At 27.5% G+C, this 18,284-nt stretch overlaps 2 protein-coding genes across 4 annotated transcripts; both read right to left on the minus strand.

The window, feature by feature from the left end:
* Positions 1-8,373: 8,373 nt before the first annotated feature.
* LOC119670158 (ATP-dependent RNA helicase dbp2) lies at positions 8,374-14,801 on the minus strand. Of its 3 annotated transcripts, none has more exons than XM_038080312.1 (4): positions 14,785-14,801; positions 14,556-14,612; positions 12,246-13,675; positions 8,374-10,106 (listed from the first exon to the last, which is right to left on the minus strand). In XM_038080312.1, the coding sequence occupies exons 3-4, from the start codon at positions 13,605-13,607 to the stop codon at positions 8,868-8,870; spliced, it is 2,601 nt and encodes an 866-aa protein (XP_037936240.1). In that variant the 5' UTR covers positions 13,608-13,675; positions 14,556-14,612; positions 14,785-14,801; the 3' UTR covers positions 8,374-8,867. The 3 variants fall into 3 exon arrangements, with proteins under 3 accessions (XP_037936240.1, XP_037936239.1, XP_037936238.1); XM_038080311.1 differs by lacking the exon at positions 14,785-14,801 and adding an exon at positions 14,672-14,701; XM_038080310.1 differs by lacking the exons at positions 14,556-14,612; positions 14,785-14,801 and adding an exon at positions 14,138-14,428.
* A 2,246-nt stretch (positions 14,802-17,047) lies between these two features.
* Positions 17,048-18,179, minus strand: LOC119670467 (NFU1 iron-sulfur cluster scaffold homolog, mitochondrial-like). Its single transcript, XM_038080739.1, has 3 exons — positions 18,039-18,179; positions 17,746-17,975; positions 17,048-17,685 (listed from the first exon to the last, which is right to left on the minus strand). Exons 1-3 carry the CDS (start codon positions 18,110-18,112, stop codon positions 17,150-17,152), a joined length of 840 nt encoding a protein of 279 aa, XP_037936667.1. The 5' UTR covers positions 18,113-18,179; the 3' UTR covers positions 17,048-17,149.
* Between the last annotated feature and the right edge of the window lie 105 nt (positions 18,180-18,284).

The raw sequence follows: 18,284 nt of genomic DNA on the forward strand, positions 1-18,284 counted from the left end.
AGGTTCATTTAATTAGTAATATTTTGGTAAAAGTGTATTCTGTAATATAATTTCCAAAGTCATTTAAAACAATCTAGCAATCCTAGATTGTGAGAAGTAACTTTGGTTTTTACATTCGTACAGTGTGTGTTTTAGTTTTGAGTAAATATATTGAGTGAAATAGAATAATTTATTTAATTTAATTTATTAAAATCAGAGGGAAATACGTTTTATTTAACACCAACCACAATTATGCCACTAAAGCGAAATGCCATTGGTCGAACTACAAATCAAGGAAAAAGGAAAAGAGAAGAACGAGCTTCAGAAACAAGTGAGCAGAGACAAACTAGGCAAGAAAGAGATCGAAAGAGATCACACTGCTCTTGCTTGGTCATTAGAAACGAATGAACAGAGGCAAGCAAGGCAAGAAAGGGATGGAGTTCACACTGCTCTTGCACGATCATTAGAAACGAGTGAACAGAGGCAAGCAAGGAAAGAAAAAGATCGAGTTCACACTGCTCTTGCTCGATCGTTAGAAACAAGTGAGCAGAGACAAACTAGGCAAGAAAGGAATGGAGTTCACACTGCTGTTGCACGATCATTAGAAACGAGTGAACAGAGGCAAGCAAGGCTGCAAAGGAATCGAATTCGAACGATACATGCTGATTTGAATTTATGTGGTTTTATTTACAATCCCCCTGTTGACGAACGAATCAACAGACGGTGTCAACTGAATATGAGTACTAAACGAGAGATTGTCGCTGAATTACAAAATTCATTGAATTAATTATTCATGAATTAATTAATTATTTAAAACCGCCATTGAACAAATGCGACACGAAGTTCACCGGGTCAGCTAGTATATATATAATAATATATTTATATACATATATATAAATATATAATATAATATATATAATAATATATTTGTATATGCATATATTATTTTTGGTAACTGTAATACATTTTATAGCTGAACTATAGGGATTTATTACCAAGATACTACTGATATTTTATAATAAATTACAAGAATAATGTCAGTTATTGTCTGTTTTTAATGCACCAAGGTCTTAATTAGTACTGAAGAATTATTGTATACTAATTAATTAAATAATGTTGCAATAGCAACATCAGCATCAACTTACGTATCCGCTAAGCTAAATGCTATGTCTGGTCCATTCTACTCTACGGCTTGAAAGCCTGGATTTTAAAAATCCTAACAATGAACAAAATCGAAGCGTTTAAAATGTAGTGCTACAGACGTATTCTGAAGGTTCCTTGGACGGACAAAGTTTTAAATCAAGAAGTTCTAACAAGATTAAGAAAAGATAGAGAACTCCTAAAAATTATCAAAAAAAGAAAACGAGGTATTTTGGTCATATCATCCGAGGTTCAAGATATGAATTCCTGCAACTGATTGTGGAAGGCAGAATCGAAGGCCAATGCGGCATAAGACGAAAACAAATGGCTTGGTTGAAGAACATCCGATACTAGACTGGGCAATTGGAGACTTGGTACATATTGCTAGAGACAGAGACAACTTCAAAAATATTATTTCTAACATATTAATATAATTTATATTATTGTATAACATTCAATTTTTGAATAAACAAGTAAAGAAAAAGAATTAAAACTAAATTTGGGAATTGTAATCAATAAAAAGTTTAACTGGAACGAACACCTTAACATAACAATCGACAAGGAACATGAGGTCATCATCCCCATTATATATTTGTTTCTAGCAACATCTATATCGTGAAATTTAAAAAACAAGCTACGAGCTGAATTATTGATAACATCAGATATACCAAAACCAATTAACTGTATATATATATATTGTAGTTATAAAGTACAAAGTAACAAGAAGTGCTCTACGTTATTCTTTTTTTTAACTATAAAGAGAACAAAATAATAGAATATATTTAGAAATTAAAAGCTTTCACAGAGTAACTATACAATTTATATTTCAGCTCTTTTACATAAATGTAGTTTCTCTAGTAGAAACAGCTATAGGTAGTTATTCTACATCGAGAGGCGCCAGGAGAATTTAATAGATTGGGTAATTACTAGTAATTAAAATCTTTAATTTCAGGAAGATTTAAACTTTTATACCGGACAAATCTTGATTAAGATTAATGGACTTAAATTATAGTAACTAGTTTCATACCAAAAGTCTCTCATGATCTTTTTCAAAGTGTTATAGAACTATGAAGGCGTGAGTCGCTTGTATTCGTTAAAAAAAATCGCTAATAGATTAGTCTATAAAATAAATTTCTATTGATCAATGTATTTATTTTTTTTTATTAAATAATTTCGTATGTTATGTATATTAAAATAGCCAGATAGTTATAAAATCTATTTGATCTAGATTGGTTCGGTTAAATGGGATAGCCAGATAGTTATAAAATCTATTTAATCTTAAATGGTATATACTATATATTAGGATAGTCAAATAGTTATAAAATAAATCTCTTCGATCTTATCTCTAATCTCTTCAATAAATTCAATTTCGTGAACTGAGTACTCTGAATCACTGGTTCCTTTTACTGTTCTTTTAACTAAAATCCAAAATAGTTCAATTTAACTATACTAAAATTTGGAAGTCTTAACTAAAAATCATTTTTTTCAGGATCGGTTCACACCCTGGGTTTCTAGACAATCATGGATTTTTACATGATACAAATAAGTACGGTTTATGCTTTACATTTTCATTTGGCTAATAAAAATAATACAAGTTTTTTACATTTTATTTGACCAAATATATTTACACACAAACCATACATTACATTAAATCTAAAGGCAATATAAAATAATAGCAATAAATATGATAAAAAAAACATAATTGTGTCTAATATTTAGTATAAGATAATTTTAGAAAAGTTTGTCGGGTGTTGGCCATTTTAATAGCTGCATCGTTTTTTATCACACGTTAAAGGTTCCACTTTAAACCCGATTTTGATTTTGAGCGGTTCCCAGATAGATAATCGGAAACAAATACAGTATTCTGTATATTTTTTTTTCTATTTGACTAATAAACAATTTTTTCTTCTACATTTTATCTGACTAAATTATGTGCAAATAATCATACATAAAACATCTGCTTGTATAGTCTCTGCTGCTACCCGAGTTAATCTTCAATTTAAATCCTAATTACTCCAATTCACCCTAATCCCCCGTCGTCCATTTTCAACCAGCACAGACCCCCATCCTTACCCTTGTAAACGTCTTATAAATCAGTTCATGTTATCTACTATCAGCGGTCCCAGTGGGGTATAATAACAACAACAACATATATAAAACACAAAAATACGAAAAAAAGAATACAAATAAATGAAGTAAAAGAACTTAACTATGCCTAACATTCAATATAAGCTAAAGGATCAGCTTTAGCTGGACTCAAAAAGTTTTTTGGATGTTGCTCATTTTAATATTAACAGCCATATTATTGAACTTTCTAATGTTGTTGTAATCCTCAGAGATTTGCTTGTGCAGTCCCTTTTGGTTGTGGTGAACGCCATTTGGTCATCGTATACCTCGAGTGGCTTAGACTTAGAGCCTGTTGTTCTTGAAACGTTCTATTTAACGTTCATTTTTGCCAATATACATTTTCTATCTTTAACAATACCATAAACCTTTAAGTAATAATAGATATAAATTATATTAAACTATGAAATAAAAACATATTTATTTTTTTTGGTTTCTTTTTCTTCAGTTTATTCAGTTTCATAAATGTTCTCAATTATTGATCAGTTTCATCAATTGTTTCTTAAATAATTTTGAAGCTACCGTTGGCTTTTTGTTGGTTTGTCTTTAAAAATTTGATATTATAAGTTCTAAATTTTTTGCTTTCAATAATAATTATAATTTTTTAATAATAATAGAAAATATTAAATAAAACAATACTTATTTTTAAACAATTTTGTTTGTTCTTAAATTGCATTTGATTTTAATTCTTTTCTAATAACTTTAATTTATGTTTACTAAAATTATTAATCTTGCTAATAAAAAGTGTTGCCTTTTTTTTTAAAAAAAAATTATTTATATATATATATTACTTTTTCATTAAGGAATCACATGAGCTGTTCTTAGAAAAATTAAGAATATTAAAAAAAAAAAAACGATAACACGTACGCACGTTTCTTATATTTCACTTTGTTATATTACAGTACTGATGTAATATATGCATGTATATAAATATAAAATTTTGTGTAATACCTAAATTTTAAAATGCTATTATGTTTTGTACAAAGAATTTTTGTTGCTTAATAACATTTTTTGTATTTACGCCTAATTTAATATCACACAAAAATCTTATTAATTTTTAGTTTGTTACTATCTTTAGTTAAGTGTTAAGGAATCAAATTGTTATATGCTATATAACAATTTATAGTGGTTGGTTCTTTTCTTAATACAAATATGGACAAGACTGGCCCAATTTAAATATAAGTAAATTATATATTTGTAATTAAAATTATATTGTAAAATTTTATATTCAAAATTTCAAATGCAATTTTTTTTCAATTACTTTTTACAAATTCAGTTTTCTTATTATGTAAATAACATTTGTCTTCTTTGCGTTCCTTATATGAAAATACATAATTTAGTAATAAAAAAAATAATTATAAAAACTTTTAACAAGATGTGTGCTTATTTTGTACAGAAAAAGTAATTTTCATCGTTATAATTATTAAACTTGAAAAATGCCTTCTATATATTTATTACTAAAACTTATTGCTTAAAGTTCATTAATAAAAAAAGTTATAATTACATTTTGCATGTTTCGATTTCAATAAGTTTATAAAAAATTGAGTTTTTTACAGCATTGCAGAAGAGTGAGTTATATTAACTCACTTATATACAAATTGCTTTATTTTTTAAGTCTAATATGAGAAATAATTTTTATATTTTAAAATTAAAAAAGTTTAAATACTAATAATTCAAGTCTATTAGGTTGCATTGTAATGAAAGAATTAGTATACTTTCGCAATACTTTTGCATATTAATTTAATTTACTTATCAATGAGATAATGTAATTATACAATTTTAAGTGTATATAATGTATTTTTAAAAAATATATGTATATATATCATTTTTAATGCTTAAAAATAAAAACAAAACAGTGAAAATTAATAATTAATTCGTTTTTATTAATAATAATAAATTCTTTTTTTTTCGTGTGTATTTTGGCTCAGTTCAATAAGGAGTAGTCCTCAATTATTAAAAACAAAATATTTTCTTTTGTAATTAGATTAGCGAAAACAACATAATATATATTTTCTGTATTTATATAATGAAATATATTTCTAAACATATTTAATATATTAATTGCGCGTGTATATTCACATCATAAGATATACATAAATTTATATTTATACATATATAAATACATATACAAATATATACATAAATATATATACAAATATATTTAAAAATATGTCTATAAATATATACACAAATACATCTATATATATATTTACAAATGTATATATACATATATATACAAATACATATATAAATACATATACAAATGCATATATATACACAAATATATTATATAAAAATATATATAGCAATATATATAAAAATATATATAAAAATATATTATATAGAAATACATATTATAGAAATATATATATAGAAATATATATATAGAAATTATATAAAAATATATATAGCAATATGATATTGAAATATATATTGAAATATATATAAAAATATATATAGAAATACATACAAAAATGTATATGCAACTAAATGTATATATTTTACAGTAAATAAATACAATTTAAATACGCATTAAATACATTACAAATATTTTAAAATATATTTCACTAAATAAACACAAAAACAAATTCATTTATGTACACATAATACATTATATGATACACTTAACATATACATGTAAATACATTTAAATTCAATTCATATATACATGCATCTATATATATATTTATATAAATTTAAAAATATATATATGTAAACACATATTTATATAAATTTATAAATATATAGATATAAGCACATATTTGTATAAATTTATAAATACATATATGTGATACATATTTATAAAAATTAAATGTATTGCATTTACATTTATTTATATGTATGTATACAATATAAAATACATAAATGTTAAATTGCTTTTTTAATTTTTTCTAAGCCAAAGTAAAAAATTAATATATTTTAAATTGAAAATAATTGTACGAATATGTTTTTTAAACAAATTATGTAGCTAAAAAAAATATACATATATATATATCCGAGTGATATATAAAATTATGTATATATAAATCTTTGTACGTACATATAATATTTTCCAAAGATCTATTTTTTACATTTATGTCTTTAGTGTAAAAAAAGTAATTAAAAAAATTTGTTATATAAACTTATTAAATACTATGTATTAAGTATTTATATATAAAAAATATATAACGAATGTGCCTCATTACATCCATATTTATATAAAAAAAACTTATCACATCACATTTGTATATGAATATATACGTGTATAGATAAATATATATATATGCATATATAAATATCTATATAATTGTTTAAATGCTTTAATATTGTTTTATAAACAATATTTTTGACATTTTGTTATAAGTAAATTAAAAAAATCTTAAAAATTTATTGAATAATAATTTTAATAAGAGATCCCTTGCGTTCCGTTTTTCAGGTTTCGTTTCGTTTCATGAAATTTAGTCTTTGATGCTAATATATATGCTTTTCAATTGAATAAATGCACAAGAAAAATTGCATTTTATTCAATATATTTCAAATTTAATTTGCACATATATATATACATATACATATATATTTAAATTGAACTATTTATATAAAAAAATAAAAAAAAAATATATTAATAAAAATATTCGATTAATATTATTTTTGCAATCACATTTGTGTTTTAGTTTTTTATTTTTTTAAAATTTTTTGTCTTTTTTACTTTTGTTGCTTTGGCTGCAGTTAATAATAAATTCGAATATTCAAATTGTGATATTAAAATAAAGTATATGTAAAATATAACATATAATGTATATATATATATATAAAATTCAACAAATATGTTCTAAATTTTCATACAAAAATAATGACTATGAAAGTTCTTTTAAATATTTTTACATTTTTTAAATATAGTATCGTATTCACTGCGTATCTTACTAACACACAGCAGTGAAAAAAAAATTATTGAGACGCTAGTATATACATATATGTGTGTGTATGTGAACTAAATAGTAATTTCATTTTTATATTAAATTTTTGTTGCTAAATTTTACATATTTTGTAACTGTTATGCTTTTTTTCAGATACAATTTTATTTATAGTTTTTAAGTGTAAAAGGTGCACTTTGGAACCATATGGAGCCACTTTATAATATGTTTTAACTTTCTTTTAATTATTTTTAGTAAATAAATGAGAACAAATTATAAAATATTATTCATTTTATATTGATTTAATGTGATAACTAAATATTATTAAATTAAAATTTATATTTATAGTATCCTGAGTTTTAAAAAAAAAAAACCAATAGATTATAGATTAAAGATTAAATTTAAATTTTATAATTAAATAATTAAAATTGTTTAATATTTACGTACTATTTCGTCAATAACAACTGTTATGTGGATACATTAACAAAATTTACGTTCTTATTATTTTAATAATTAAATAATAACGAGAATTAAACTAAGTTTGTGGCGTATAATATAGCACTTATGACACTTGTAAAAAATCTATCTTAATTTAACAAACATTGCAGTTAACAAAATATTGTAAATAATGTTTAGTTAAAAAATTCGTTTTTGGTTTTATGGATGAATGCGGCTAAGTCGGCATTTAAATTTACTGTTTAAAATATTTTTAATTATTACATTTATATACTTTTAAAATTTTTTATATAAAAATTTGATATTTCTCATTAATTTTTAAATTAAATTACACAAAAATATATAAATTTTAATAGATTCTTTTGCGGCATTAATCGTTTAATACATTTTTCAACTTTTTCTATTCATTGTAAGTAATATATATGAAATAATAATATATATAAAGTAGTTTAAAAATCATCTACTAAATTTGTTATATTCATGACTATTTAAAAATAATATTTGGATTTTGGTTATTTTTCACAATTTTAATAAATTCAAAAAAACAAAAAAAATCAATAAATCAAAATATAAAAAAAAAATTAATTCATATTTCTATATTCATATATATAATGGTTTTAAATTATATTCAATGATAAAATAAAAAGTGATATCTTTTAATGTAAAATTTGAGGATGAAACAAAATATTCCTTAAATTTAAAGAACATAAATTTGTACCCCTTACATATACAGTATAAAATTATTTAAACAATAATATTCATTTAGACTTTCGCTTATTACTATTATCATTATAATTATTATCATTAGCCAATTTCGATTGCAGCTATATAATGATCATTATTATTATTATAATTCTCGAGAAAAATTCATTATTATATAAACAATTTGATGGGTTTGTTTTTAATATAGCTGTGATTTACATGATAATTTGCATACAATGCGATACTGAGGGTTCATGAACCTGTCCTTAAACTGCCTCTTTTATAATTGTATTATATCGTATTATTTACGTTCGAAAGTACTGTCTTTACTTTTTCGTTACTGGAATTTTTTTGTTTTTATAATTTTGATTTTAGTTCTAGTTCAATGATCTCTTTTTATAATATTATAGTTTATAGTTTATATTAATATTTTAGTTTTACTGGCGGTAGTTTTATCGCTTCTCGTTTCGTATTTGTTTTTAGAGAAAAAGAATTTTTTTATTTTTTATTAAATTAAATTTATGTTGAATATTTGTAACTAGTTAATAATGATTAAATTTTAAAGAAGAAAATTGTTTACTGCTGTTGTTGTTGTAGGACATCTGCTGTACCGGCAGCTACACCGCCAGCGGAATATTGATGCGGAAGTGGTGGATGTTGATAATATGCTGCTGGTGGTGCATGTCCAAATTGTCCACCATAAGCATTGGCAGCGGCAGCTAACATACCGCTGGTATCGTACATATAAGCAGCGTTATTGGCATTAATTGGTGGCGATTGAGCCGGAGCAGCATACATAGTTGGTGCTGCTGCTGGTGGTGTGCCAACATTCGGATAATCAACAACTTGTCCATTGGCGGCAGCTACAGCTGCAGCAATATTTGCGACAACACTTGCTTGTTGCTGACTTGTAACTGCATTCATGCTATTTAAGTTCTGTTGTTGATGATCAGCGCTATTTGCCATCATACCTTGCTGCTTATCGAAATGATTTTGCTGTGGATACTCACGCTTTTGATATTGTGGAAAACGTTGAATATTACCATTTGGAACATATTGGTTACGTGGTCTGTACTGATGTGGTACATATGCATTGTTTTGTTGCAAATGAGCTGGTACATGTGGATTGTGATAACCACCTACCATTGGACGTGGTCCAGTAGAGTTGAATGCAGTACGGGGACGAAAAACGCGACCACCATTCATACCATCTTGACCACCATTGTATTGATTATTAATTGAACGATTATTCCAACTACCAGAATTACTTTGTTGTTGGTACATGCTTCCACCACCGTTCGAAGTATAGTGAGGCTTAGGACTGTAACTGTTACCATTCGAACCACCGGCTTGGTAATTAAGAGGATTATTACGTTGTTGATGCATATTACTTGGTTGTTGCCAACGTTTAGTGCTAGTATTACGACCATTAACATTACCAACAGAACGTGCTAAGTCTACCAAATTCTGTGGTGGTGCTTGACCAGCTTCTTCTAATACTGATATCAATTCGCGTGCTTGTTTAGCATTCTCAGGTGTAAAAAAGGTATAAGCTGTGCCTAATTGTTGACAACGACCAGTACGGCCAATACGGTGGACATAGTTCTCTGACGAATTTGGATAGTCATAGTTTATGACAAATTGCAAATCCTCAACGTCCAAACCACGCGAAGCTACATCAGTTGCAATTAATATATTAGACTTACCATTACGGAAGTCCTTTAAAACAGAATCACGTTCAGTTTGTGATTTATCGCCATGTATAGACGTAGCTGTATAACCTTCATTACGAATGATCTGTAGGATTTCTTCAACCTAAGAAAAAATATGTTTTTGTTATAAATTCTTAAGTGTCTTATGTAAATATATATAATATATAAATGTACGTAAAAGTGTATACGTATGTATGGTGAAAGTGTAAATATAAATCTAATGCAGTTTTGAGATTGGTAAATCTAGAGTAACTTTATCAATGGAGATGGACTTTTAGTGAAATTATTATTTTCGTTTGGTAAATATCGAGCGAAATGTATAACACTCGAGATATTTTGACACATTAATGAAACTACCCTGAAATATAAAACAGCAGTTTTATATGACTTGACAAATAAAGTGTGATTTCATTCGTCATATGCATTTATTAAAAATATAAATAACTACTAGCAGTAGATCTTACCTCGATTAACAGATAGAGAGTAAATCTAGATTGAATCCAGATTCACCAATCGAAAACGGCATCAGTGTTAGTATATATTAGTATTTGTATAAATATAAATATAAGTATAAATATAAATATATTTATAAGCGTAAGTATAAGTATAAGTATAGGTATAAGTATAACTATAAGTATAAGTATAAGTATAAGTATAAGTATAAGTATAAGTATAAGTATAAGTATATGTATAAGTATAAGTATAAGTATAAGTATAAATATAAGTATAAGTATAAGTATAAGTATATGTATATGTATATGTATAAGTATAAGTATAAGTATAAGTATAAGTATAAGTATAAGTATAAGTATAAGTATAAGTATAAGTATAAGTATAAGTATATAAGTATAGTAAATATAAAGTGTAAATATAAAGTAGTAAATATAAGTACAAATATAATTATAAGAACAAGTATATTTATAAATAAGTATAAGTACAAGTACAAATATATCACAATTGAATAATAATAAATTTATTTAGACCTTGGTTATATATTTATTTCTGTATTAATGATTTAAATATTACTCAAGCTATTTGAAGCTTTAAGCATTTTAAAATTCAAGTATTTCCGTCGTGTAATCGACAGACTTACTGCTCAAGTAGCTCGGAACGTACATTGTAAACCTAAAATGTAACTATCTATCTATATTTTTTCAGATACTACTATCATAAAGATAATTTTTATATACGCTTTAATATTATGTTGCTGTTTGAACCCGATAGGATTTAATTTAAAATCAACCAGTATCAAGATAGAGAAACCTAGTCACTTCTATGGGGTGGATCAAAAGGTCGATGGGATTTAAGTTTGTGTGTGCGCTTGGCGACATCTATAGCCTGATCCAGTGCAAAGAGTACAGTACTCCACTAAGATAATATGAGACTTAATACAAGTGTGGTAGGCTAGTCAAAAGTTTCAACATTTTAGATGACACATATTCCTATACCTTCTATTTTACCTGCTTCTAAGAACTTCGAATGATCACTTGTTTCGGTCTGTACAAAATTTCTTATATATGAAAAACTATTTTCAAAAATGAATTAAACTATATTTTGGCTAGCAACAGTTTTTAAGTGTTTAATCAGACTACTGCTATAAATATTGGTGGTAGACCAAAATGCAAAAAAATATAATTTAAATTAATATTTATATATTACGAGATAACCATTTGTTTTTCAAGGAAAAAATTGTAATTTCCAAGAAATCAAATATCAACATAAGTACAGAATATATTGAGAATGGCTGGAAGTGACTCATAGAAAATATGCGTATATATTTAAACTTATTCTACACAGTGAAATTCTATAGCAAATCTACAGAATGGGTGTACGTTCTGTAAAATAATAAGATCTAATGCAAAGTATTATGTTGTTGTAACCCACCGGGATCTGTCTGTGTGATCCCTTTGGGGGATGTTAAACGGCACTTGGTCGTTTGGATCGACAAGTGGCTCCGGAATGTAGACCCGACCGTTATTGAAATTAAAAGTATTATAAATTAATTGTAATGATTAACATTCTGCATCGATTTTTAAATGATTCATTTAAATTAATAAATCTTTTATATAATAAGAGACCTTTTACATCCTTACAGATATGATTCAATGAAAATAAGATAACAAATTTTATCTACATATATATACTGAGTAATGGTAATCGCTACTGAATGAAAATTGAATTTTGTTTTTTCTTACTTATTTAAAAATAATTACGTATCATTGTATATCATAAATGTACTTACTTTTATTTTAGTTTCCACAAATATTATTATTTTGTTGCCGTTATTTGCTGAGTTGTTGGTAGTTGGTATAATGTCCTTCAAAAGTTTTACAATTCGCTGCGGCTTCTCTTCTTCTTGACAAATATCAATAATTTGCCTGATATTGTGATTAGCAGACAAATTCATCGAACCAATATTTATCTGGATGAAATCGTTTAAGAAATCGCCAGCCAAAGTTTGAACCTCTTTTGGCCATGTTGCTGACCACATTACTACTTGACGATCAGGACGAATCTGTTGTATAATTTTACGTATTTGTGGTTCGAAACCCATGTCCAGCATGCGATCTGCTTCATCCAATACTAAATAAGTACAACGTTGTAAGTTAGTTGTACGATTTTCCAAAAAGTCAATTAAACGACCGGGAGTTGCAATTATTACTTCTACACCACGCTCCAAGTCACGTGCCTGTGGCACCTTTGATGAGCCACCAAAAATGCATGTATGACGTATTTCTGGTGATGTTAGATGACCATAATCACGTACAACTGATTGTATTTGTTGCGCTAATTCACGGGTTGGGGCCAAAACTAGAGCAATGGGGCCTTCACCATGTTGTATAGGTGGTTGATTTGCAATATGAACCATAGCAGGCAACATATAAGCTAATGTTTTACCAGACCCAGTTTGGGCAATACCAACTAAATCTCTACCAGATAATGCTATTGGCCAACCTTGCGATTGAATAGCAGTCGGTTGGGTAAAACCTTGACGCTTCATCTCTTCAATAGCATATGCTGGTAATGAACACTCCTCAAATGATGATATTGGATGTGGTATATTTACCCCAGACACAGTAATTTGAAGTTCTTTGCGTAAATCAGAGACAGCTTGTTCGCTCATGTTTAGAGCGTTGGGATGTGGAGCATAGAAATTCTTTTTAAATGGCTGCAAATTGTCCCAATGTGGTGTGATTAAATTGCGACCTGGATTTTTTGCCTTTTCACGTTGTAACTCTGCACGCTCTTCTTTGGAGAGGATATTTTTCACCACGTTCATGTTATTATGGAACGAGCCATTTTGATAATTAGTCATTGGCTTCTGGTGACGTGGTACAAAATTTTTAGTACGTGGTTGATATGCTGCACCATTGCCGTAGAAACTAGGCCCGTTTCCAGTCATAATAGAACTAGAACTATTACCACGATACTGTCCACCACCATATTGGTTATTATAACCAACACCAGTTCCGCCTACACCAGACCCTTCACCAACGGGATTGCGTTGATACTGCGGACGATCGCTGTTGTGACGTGAACCATAAAACCCACCACCGGCAATCTGGGGTGCACCACCATTTGCTGTATATGCGTTGTTGTACATTTTCTTTGTTCGTTTTTTGTTTTACTATTTTTTTGGAATATTTTATGCTATATTCTGGTTTCGGCCGTCTGGGACAAAATATGAATTAAAATTATTTTAGTATTCTTTTTTTTTTTAAGCGCAAATTATTTGTGCAATTATATTTCAAGCTTATTATGAAATATATTGAGAACAATTGAAATTTTTTGACATAAAACAATTTGACATTTTCCAATTTAAAATTACTAAAACGAACTATAATTTTACAATTTTTTAAAGAAACTTTAGAGACTGAATTATATTCATACACATTATTTAGAAATAAACTGATAATTCAAAAAAAAAATGTTTTTTGATTGATTTCTATTTTTTTAAGTATACTTTAACTTATTTTTTTTTTTAAGTAAATATCTACATCTGCTTTGAACTTTTTTATTCAAATTCGTAAATGTTCGTGTAATTGTGATGCGTGCAGCAGGCGAGGAAATATGACTTGGAAAAAAATCAATACGCAATCGGAATATATGTTTTAAAGAAATAGCTCTACTTACCACAATTATTGCTCAACAATTGTTAAAATGTGTCAGTTTCTTATTTTAACGCTTTAAAATTGTTTTTAGTAATAAATTTTTTTACAACACAGTCTTTTCTTGTAACAACGAAAAGGTGTGCTTGTTGCAAAAACGATTTATAATTAATATTTTTACTTTAGCGAAAAAAGTAAATTAAATTGGTTATTCGATATTTACTTCTTTTATAAGTAACACTAAAAACTAACTTTAAATAAAATTATATTTTTAAAGAAACTTAGACGATGTAAGGTAATTGACGGCCAATTACCACTACTAAATGAAGCAGAATTTTTATTCAGCAGCAAATGGCGTCCCTTCACAACGTTGTATTTATGAATACCAGTTATGGGTTACCATCACAAAAAATTTTATTCAAATTCGAATTTTACCAACTTACCTGCTGCGTTACATATGTTGATTTATCTGTGTAGGTACGTTCAGCGTGTTACGGAATCTAGGTAGCAGAGAGAATTTGTATAATTAAAAAAAAAGTCACATGTATTTAATATTTACTGTAATTAAAGCTATAAATATGCAAATTTATATGAATAACATGGCCTAAACAAAATTTTGAATTAAATATATGAAACCAATAAAATTTTATAAAAAAAAATTTAAAAACTTACTTCATATAAATCAACAAACGAAATTAATTTGTGATAGCAAAGCATCAAATGAAATTTTTTGACTTTTATTAAATATTTTTATATTTAATCAATGCATGCCAGTTTTTTATCTGCATTAAACTGTTTGCAGTTATTTAATGTAACTTTTCACACATCGAGAAAACCATGACTCATGCTGTCGTGAAATGGAAACCTCAAGGAGTGAGAAAAACAGCGGCTCATTTATGGAACTTTCTTATTTAGTTTTCTCGGATGTTTTTTCTCACGTTGGACAAAATTTCGTGTAATTGTCAAAATTGTGAAAATCGTTCGAGAAAACGAAGTGAGAAATTTATATAAACGATCTGTAGATCGACCGAAAACTACTTTCCGTAGGAAAGTAGTGAATGAACTTGTAGTCAGCTACGTTATTCTACTAGAAACAAGGACGAATGGAAAGAATTTGTACGAAAATAACGTTTAACAGGTTGCAACAGTGATGCCAATATCTCGCTAACGCCTATAGTAAGCAACTTGTTTCTTGCCACACTTGCGAGGTGTCGAAACCACCTAATTTAATTTTTTATTATATAAATATATAATCAATTCACATGTAAGTGTGAATATAATTACATATTTCTAAAATAACAGCTGCATAGTTTATGGTGACGTGACATGACTGCAATCATAATATGCTACACACAAAAGTTATATAAAAATATGCTGAAAAAGTCTGATAAATCTTAGTGTAAACATAGTATTATATGCGTTAACAATTTTTGTTTAAAGGAGTTTAAGTGCATAATCCCACTTTAGTATATTTTTAGATGGATTTTATATAAATTTTAGTAAACACTAAAATAAAAAAAAAACTGCAAATATGCTCGTTTTAAAATTTAATTTTGAATATAGTTTGACGCCATATTTTCTTATTGTTAATAGTTAAATTTCATTGTGTAAATAATAATATTTATACAATTTTCGAACTTTTCTGTTTTATTTTTATTATTTGAGATTAATTTTGGATAAACATTAAATTTATTGAGTTTCAACCAATTTATAAGATTTACAATTTGTTTGACGTTTTGGAAATATAATTTTTTGAGGTAGCATTTATTGAACCAATATACTTTAAAAATAAGTACCCGTTTATCTGAGACATCTTTGGAGATATTTTGTATGATAGACAAATATGGTAAATTTAAACCCATCACGTTTATCAAGATAATCCCAAAAATTGATTACATTAGCTTGACTTTTGGCAACGTTTTTGGTCACTGTTTCGCGATTTTATATATATATATATGGTGGAACGTTGGGGCAGCGCACTGTACAACTGAGTTGAAGGATTAGTCGAAGTAGACCACGAAACTACTTGGGTCTTTTTTCGTCCTTTGATTCTCGGATGTTGTTATTGAGTTAAAGCTGGAGTGGCTTCCGTTCGCATAGCTACATCTTTTGTTAATGCAAGCAGCTCATTTAGCTCGAGGTTTCCTGCCAAGTCATCACCAACCCACTGCTGTCCCAAGACAGTCTTCCTCCTATTTGCCAGTGCTGGACATTGACACAATATATGCACCGCTGTCTCATTTTCTTCTAGACATAGTCTGCAAGTGTCTTCTTCAGCAAGAGTTATCTTTTTGAGGTGATACTTGAGTTTGCCATGTCCAGTAATTAGTGAGGTCAGCCAGCTTAGAGTGCTCCGGGAATATCTAAGCACTTTTATCGCTTAATTCAAAAAATTAAGATACACAAGCAGTTATATATAAACATAAAAATCTTGGCAAACTCTATCCAGTCTAAACGCAAAGTAAAGTCGTGTAAATTGTGATACGTTGTTATAGATTAAACGGCAACTTCAGAAGTTCAAAATGCAAAATTTTAAAGGGCATTTATTTCGTATAGCAATGACTAATAGCATTTCGTAAACGCATTAGGGGACGTCCACTTTTACGGTGGAAGACCCAGGTGATCACGGATATAAAAGTATCAATTGGCGAAAGCAAACCATGGATGGCGCTGGCTGGTGCGGGCTACTGTACCCAGCCAAGTCGGAAATGTCCACCTAAATTGAACACATACATATATATAGATATATATATATATAAGTTATTTGTGTTAGAGAAATGTACAACATGTAGCTATCAAATATTAACTTATATTTTTATAATCACATGATGTAAAACTTCAGCTTCACAACTTATGGTTAACTAAATATAACAAATAAAATGAAAATTCAGTTCAAACAATTCTGCAGCACAATTTATATATTTATTATAAATATATTCTCTTTGTTGTTAGTTTTATATATAACTATAATATCTTCAAAATATATTGAAATTTAGCATTATAACAGTATGCAACTACTCTGCTTATCTAAGTTTATTTAAGCTTTCTTATCCTCTACATCAGTTTGTCCCATATTTCGTTCTTTTAACCTAATACTTTGTTCAATTTTTTGAAAAACTTTGTCATTCATTTCATCGGTTTTATCAAACACTTGTTCAACAGCTTCGACTTCGGGTATGTAAAACTGTAACATATTTTGTACACCATTTTTCAGGGTAACGATTGAACTAGGGCATGATGAGCAGGAACCTTGCATTTTTAATTTAACTATGCCATTTTCATAGCCCATATATATTATATCGCCACCATCTTCCTGCACAGTTGGTCGTATTCGACTATCCAATAATTCTTTTATCATCATTACTGTGTCATCATCATCCTCTTCGATTTGGGTGTCCGAATTTGGTTTCGCCTCATTTAATATAGGTAAACCGGTTGCAAAAAAATCCATTACAACAGCAAATACTTCCGGCTTAATAACAGCCCATTCAGAATCCTCTAGTTTTGAAATAGTTATGAAATCTGCACCGAAAAAAACTGCTCTTACACCTTCGATGCGAAAAAGTAACTTAGCTGTAAATGAGATAATTTCGAATAAAATATAATGTTTATATTTTTAAGGTATGTGTTTACCTAATGGGCTGCAATATGCTTCTGTAGCATTGGGAAAATCGTAAGTGTTGCCTTTTCCCAAGACGTCATTACCTGGTAGAAATTTTAAACTATCTGGATTTGGTGTGTCTTGAGTTTGAATAAACATAAACCTTTTGTTGTATTGTAATAGCTGAGACTTGCTATATAATAAAGGCTTCTCTCTAGGGCCATTATTAATGATATTGTTGTTGCGTACTGAAGAAAAACATCTAATCGACATTGTAAAAAATATATAAAATAGGAGATTTATATCATAAATTATCTAAACTTACACTTTTCTTAATTCAATGAAACTGCGGTAAACAGTATTCGAATTTTTAATTCCACTTAGCAGATATTTGGACATATTCAAAACTTCTAATTTTATAATTTAGCGTAACTTCTTATTTTATTATGCAGATACTTGCGTAAATAAAAAATAAAAAAAATAAGAAATAAAAATACAGTACAATCATATGTTTAACTAAAATTTTTAGATGTGACACTTAAATTGCATGTGACTTATTTCTGTACACAAT

Source organism: Teleopsis dalmanni, chromosome 1, assembly GCF_002237135.1.
Source record: "Teleopsis dalmanni isolate 2A chromosome 1, ASM223713v2, whole genome shotgun sequence".
In the NCBI taxonomy this organism is placed as follows: Eukaryota; Metazoa; Arthropoda; class Insecta; order Diptera; family Diopsidae; genus Teleopsis; species Teleopsis dalmanni.

What these genes read in the sequence shown, in the direction of transcription:
- LOC119670158 (XM_038080312.1), bottom strand. Translation starts at nt 13,607, where the DNA reads ATGTACAACAACGCATATACAGCAAATGGTGGTGCACCCCAGATTGCC. An exon ending in TTGTGGAAACTAAAATAAAA is followed by an intron (nt 10,107 to 12,245) that starts GTAAGTACATTT and finishes ATTTTTTCTTAG; the next exon opens with GTTGAAGAAATCCTACAGAT.
- LOC119670467 (XM_038080739.1), bottom strand. Translation starts at nt 18,112, where the DNA reads ATGTCCAAATATCTGCTAAGTGGAATTAAAAATTCGAATACTGTTTAC. An exon ending in TTCATTGAATTAAGAAAAGT is followed by an intron (nt 17,976 to 18,038) that starts GTAAGTTTAGAT and finishes AATGTCGATTAG; the next exon opens with ATGTTTTTCTTCAGTACGCA. An exon ending in AGCATATTGCAGCCCATTAG is followed by an intron (nt 17,686 to 17,745) that starts GTAAACACATAC and finishes TCTCATTTACAG; the next exon opens with CTAAGTTACTTTTTCGCATC.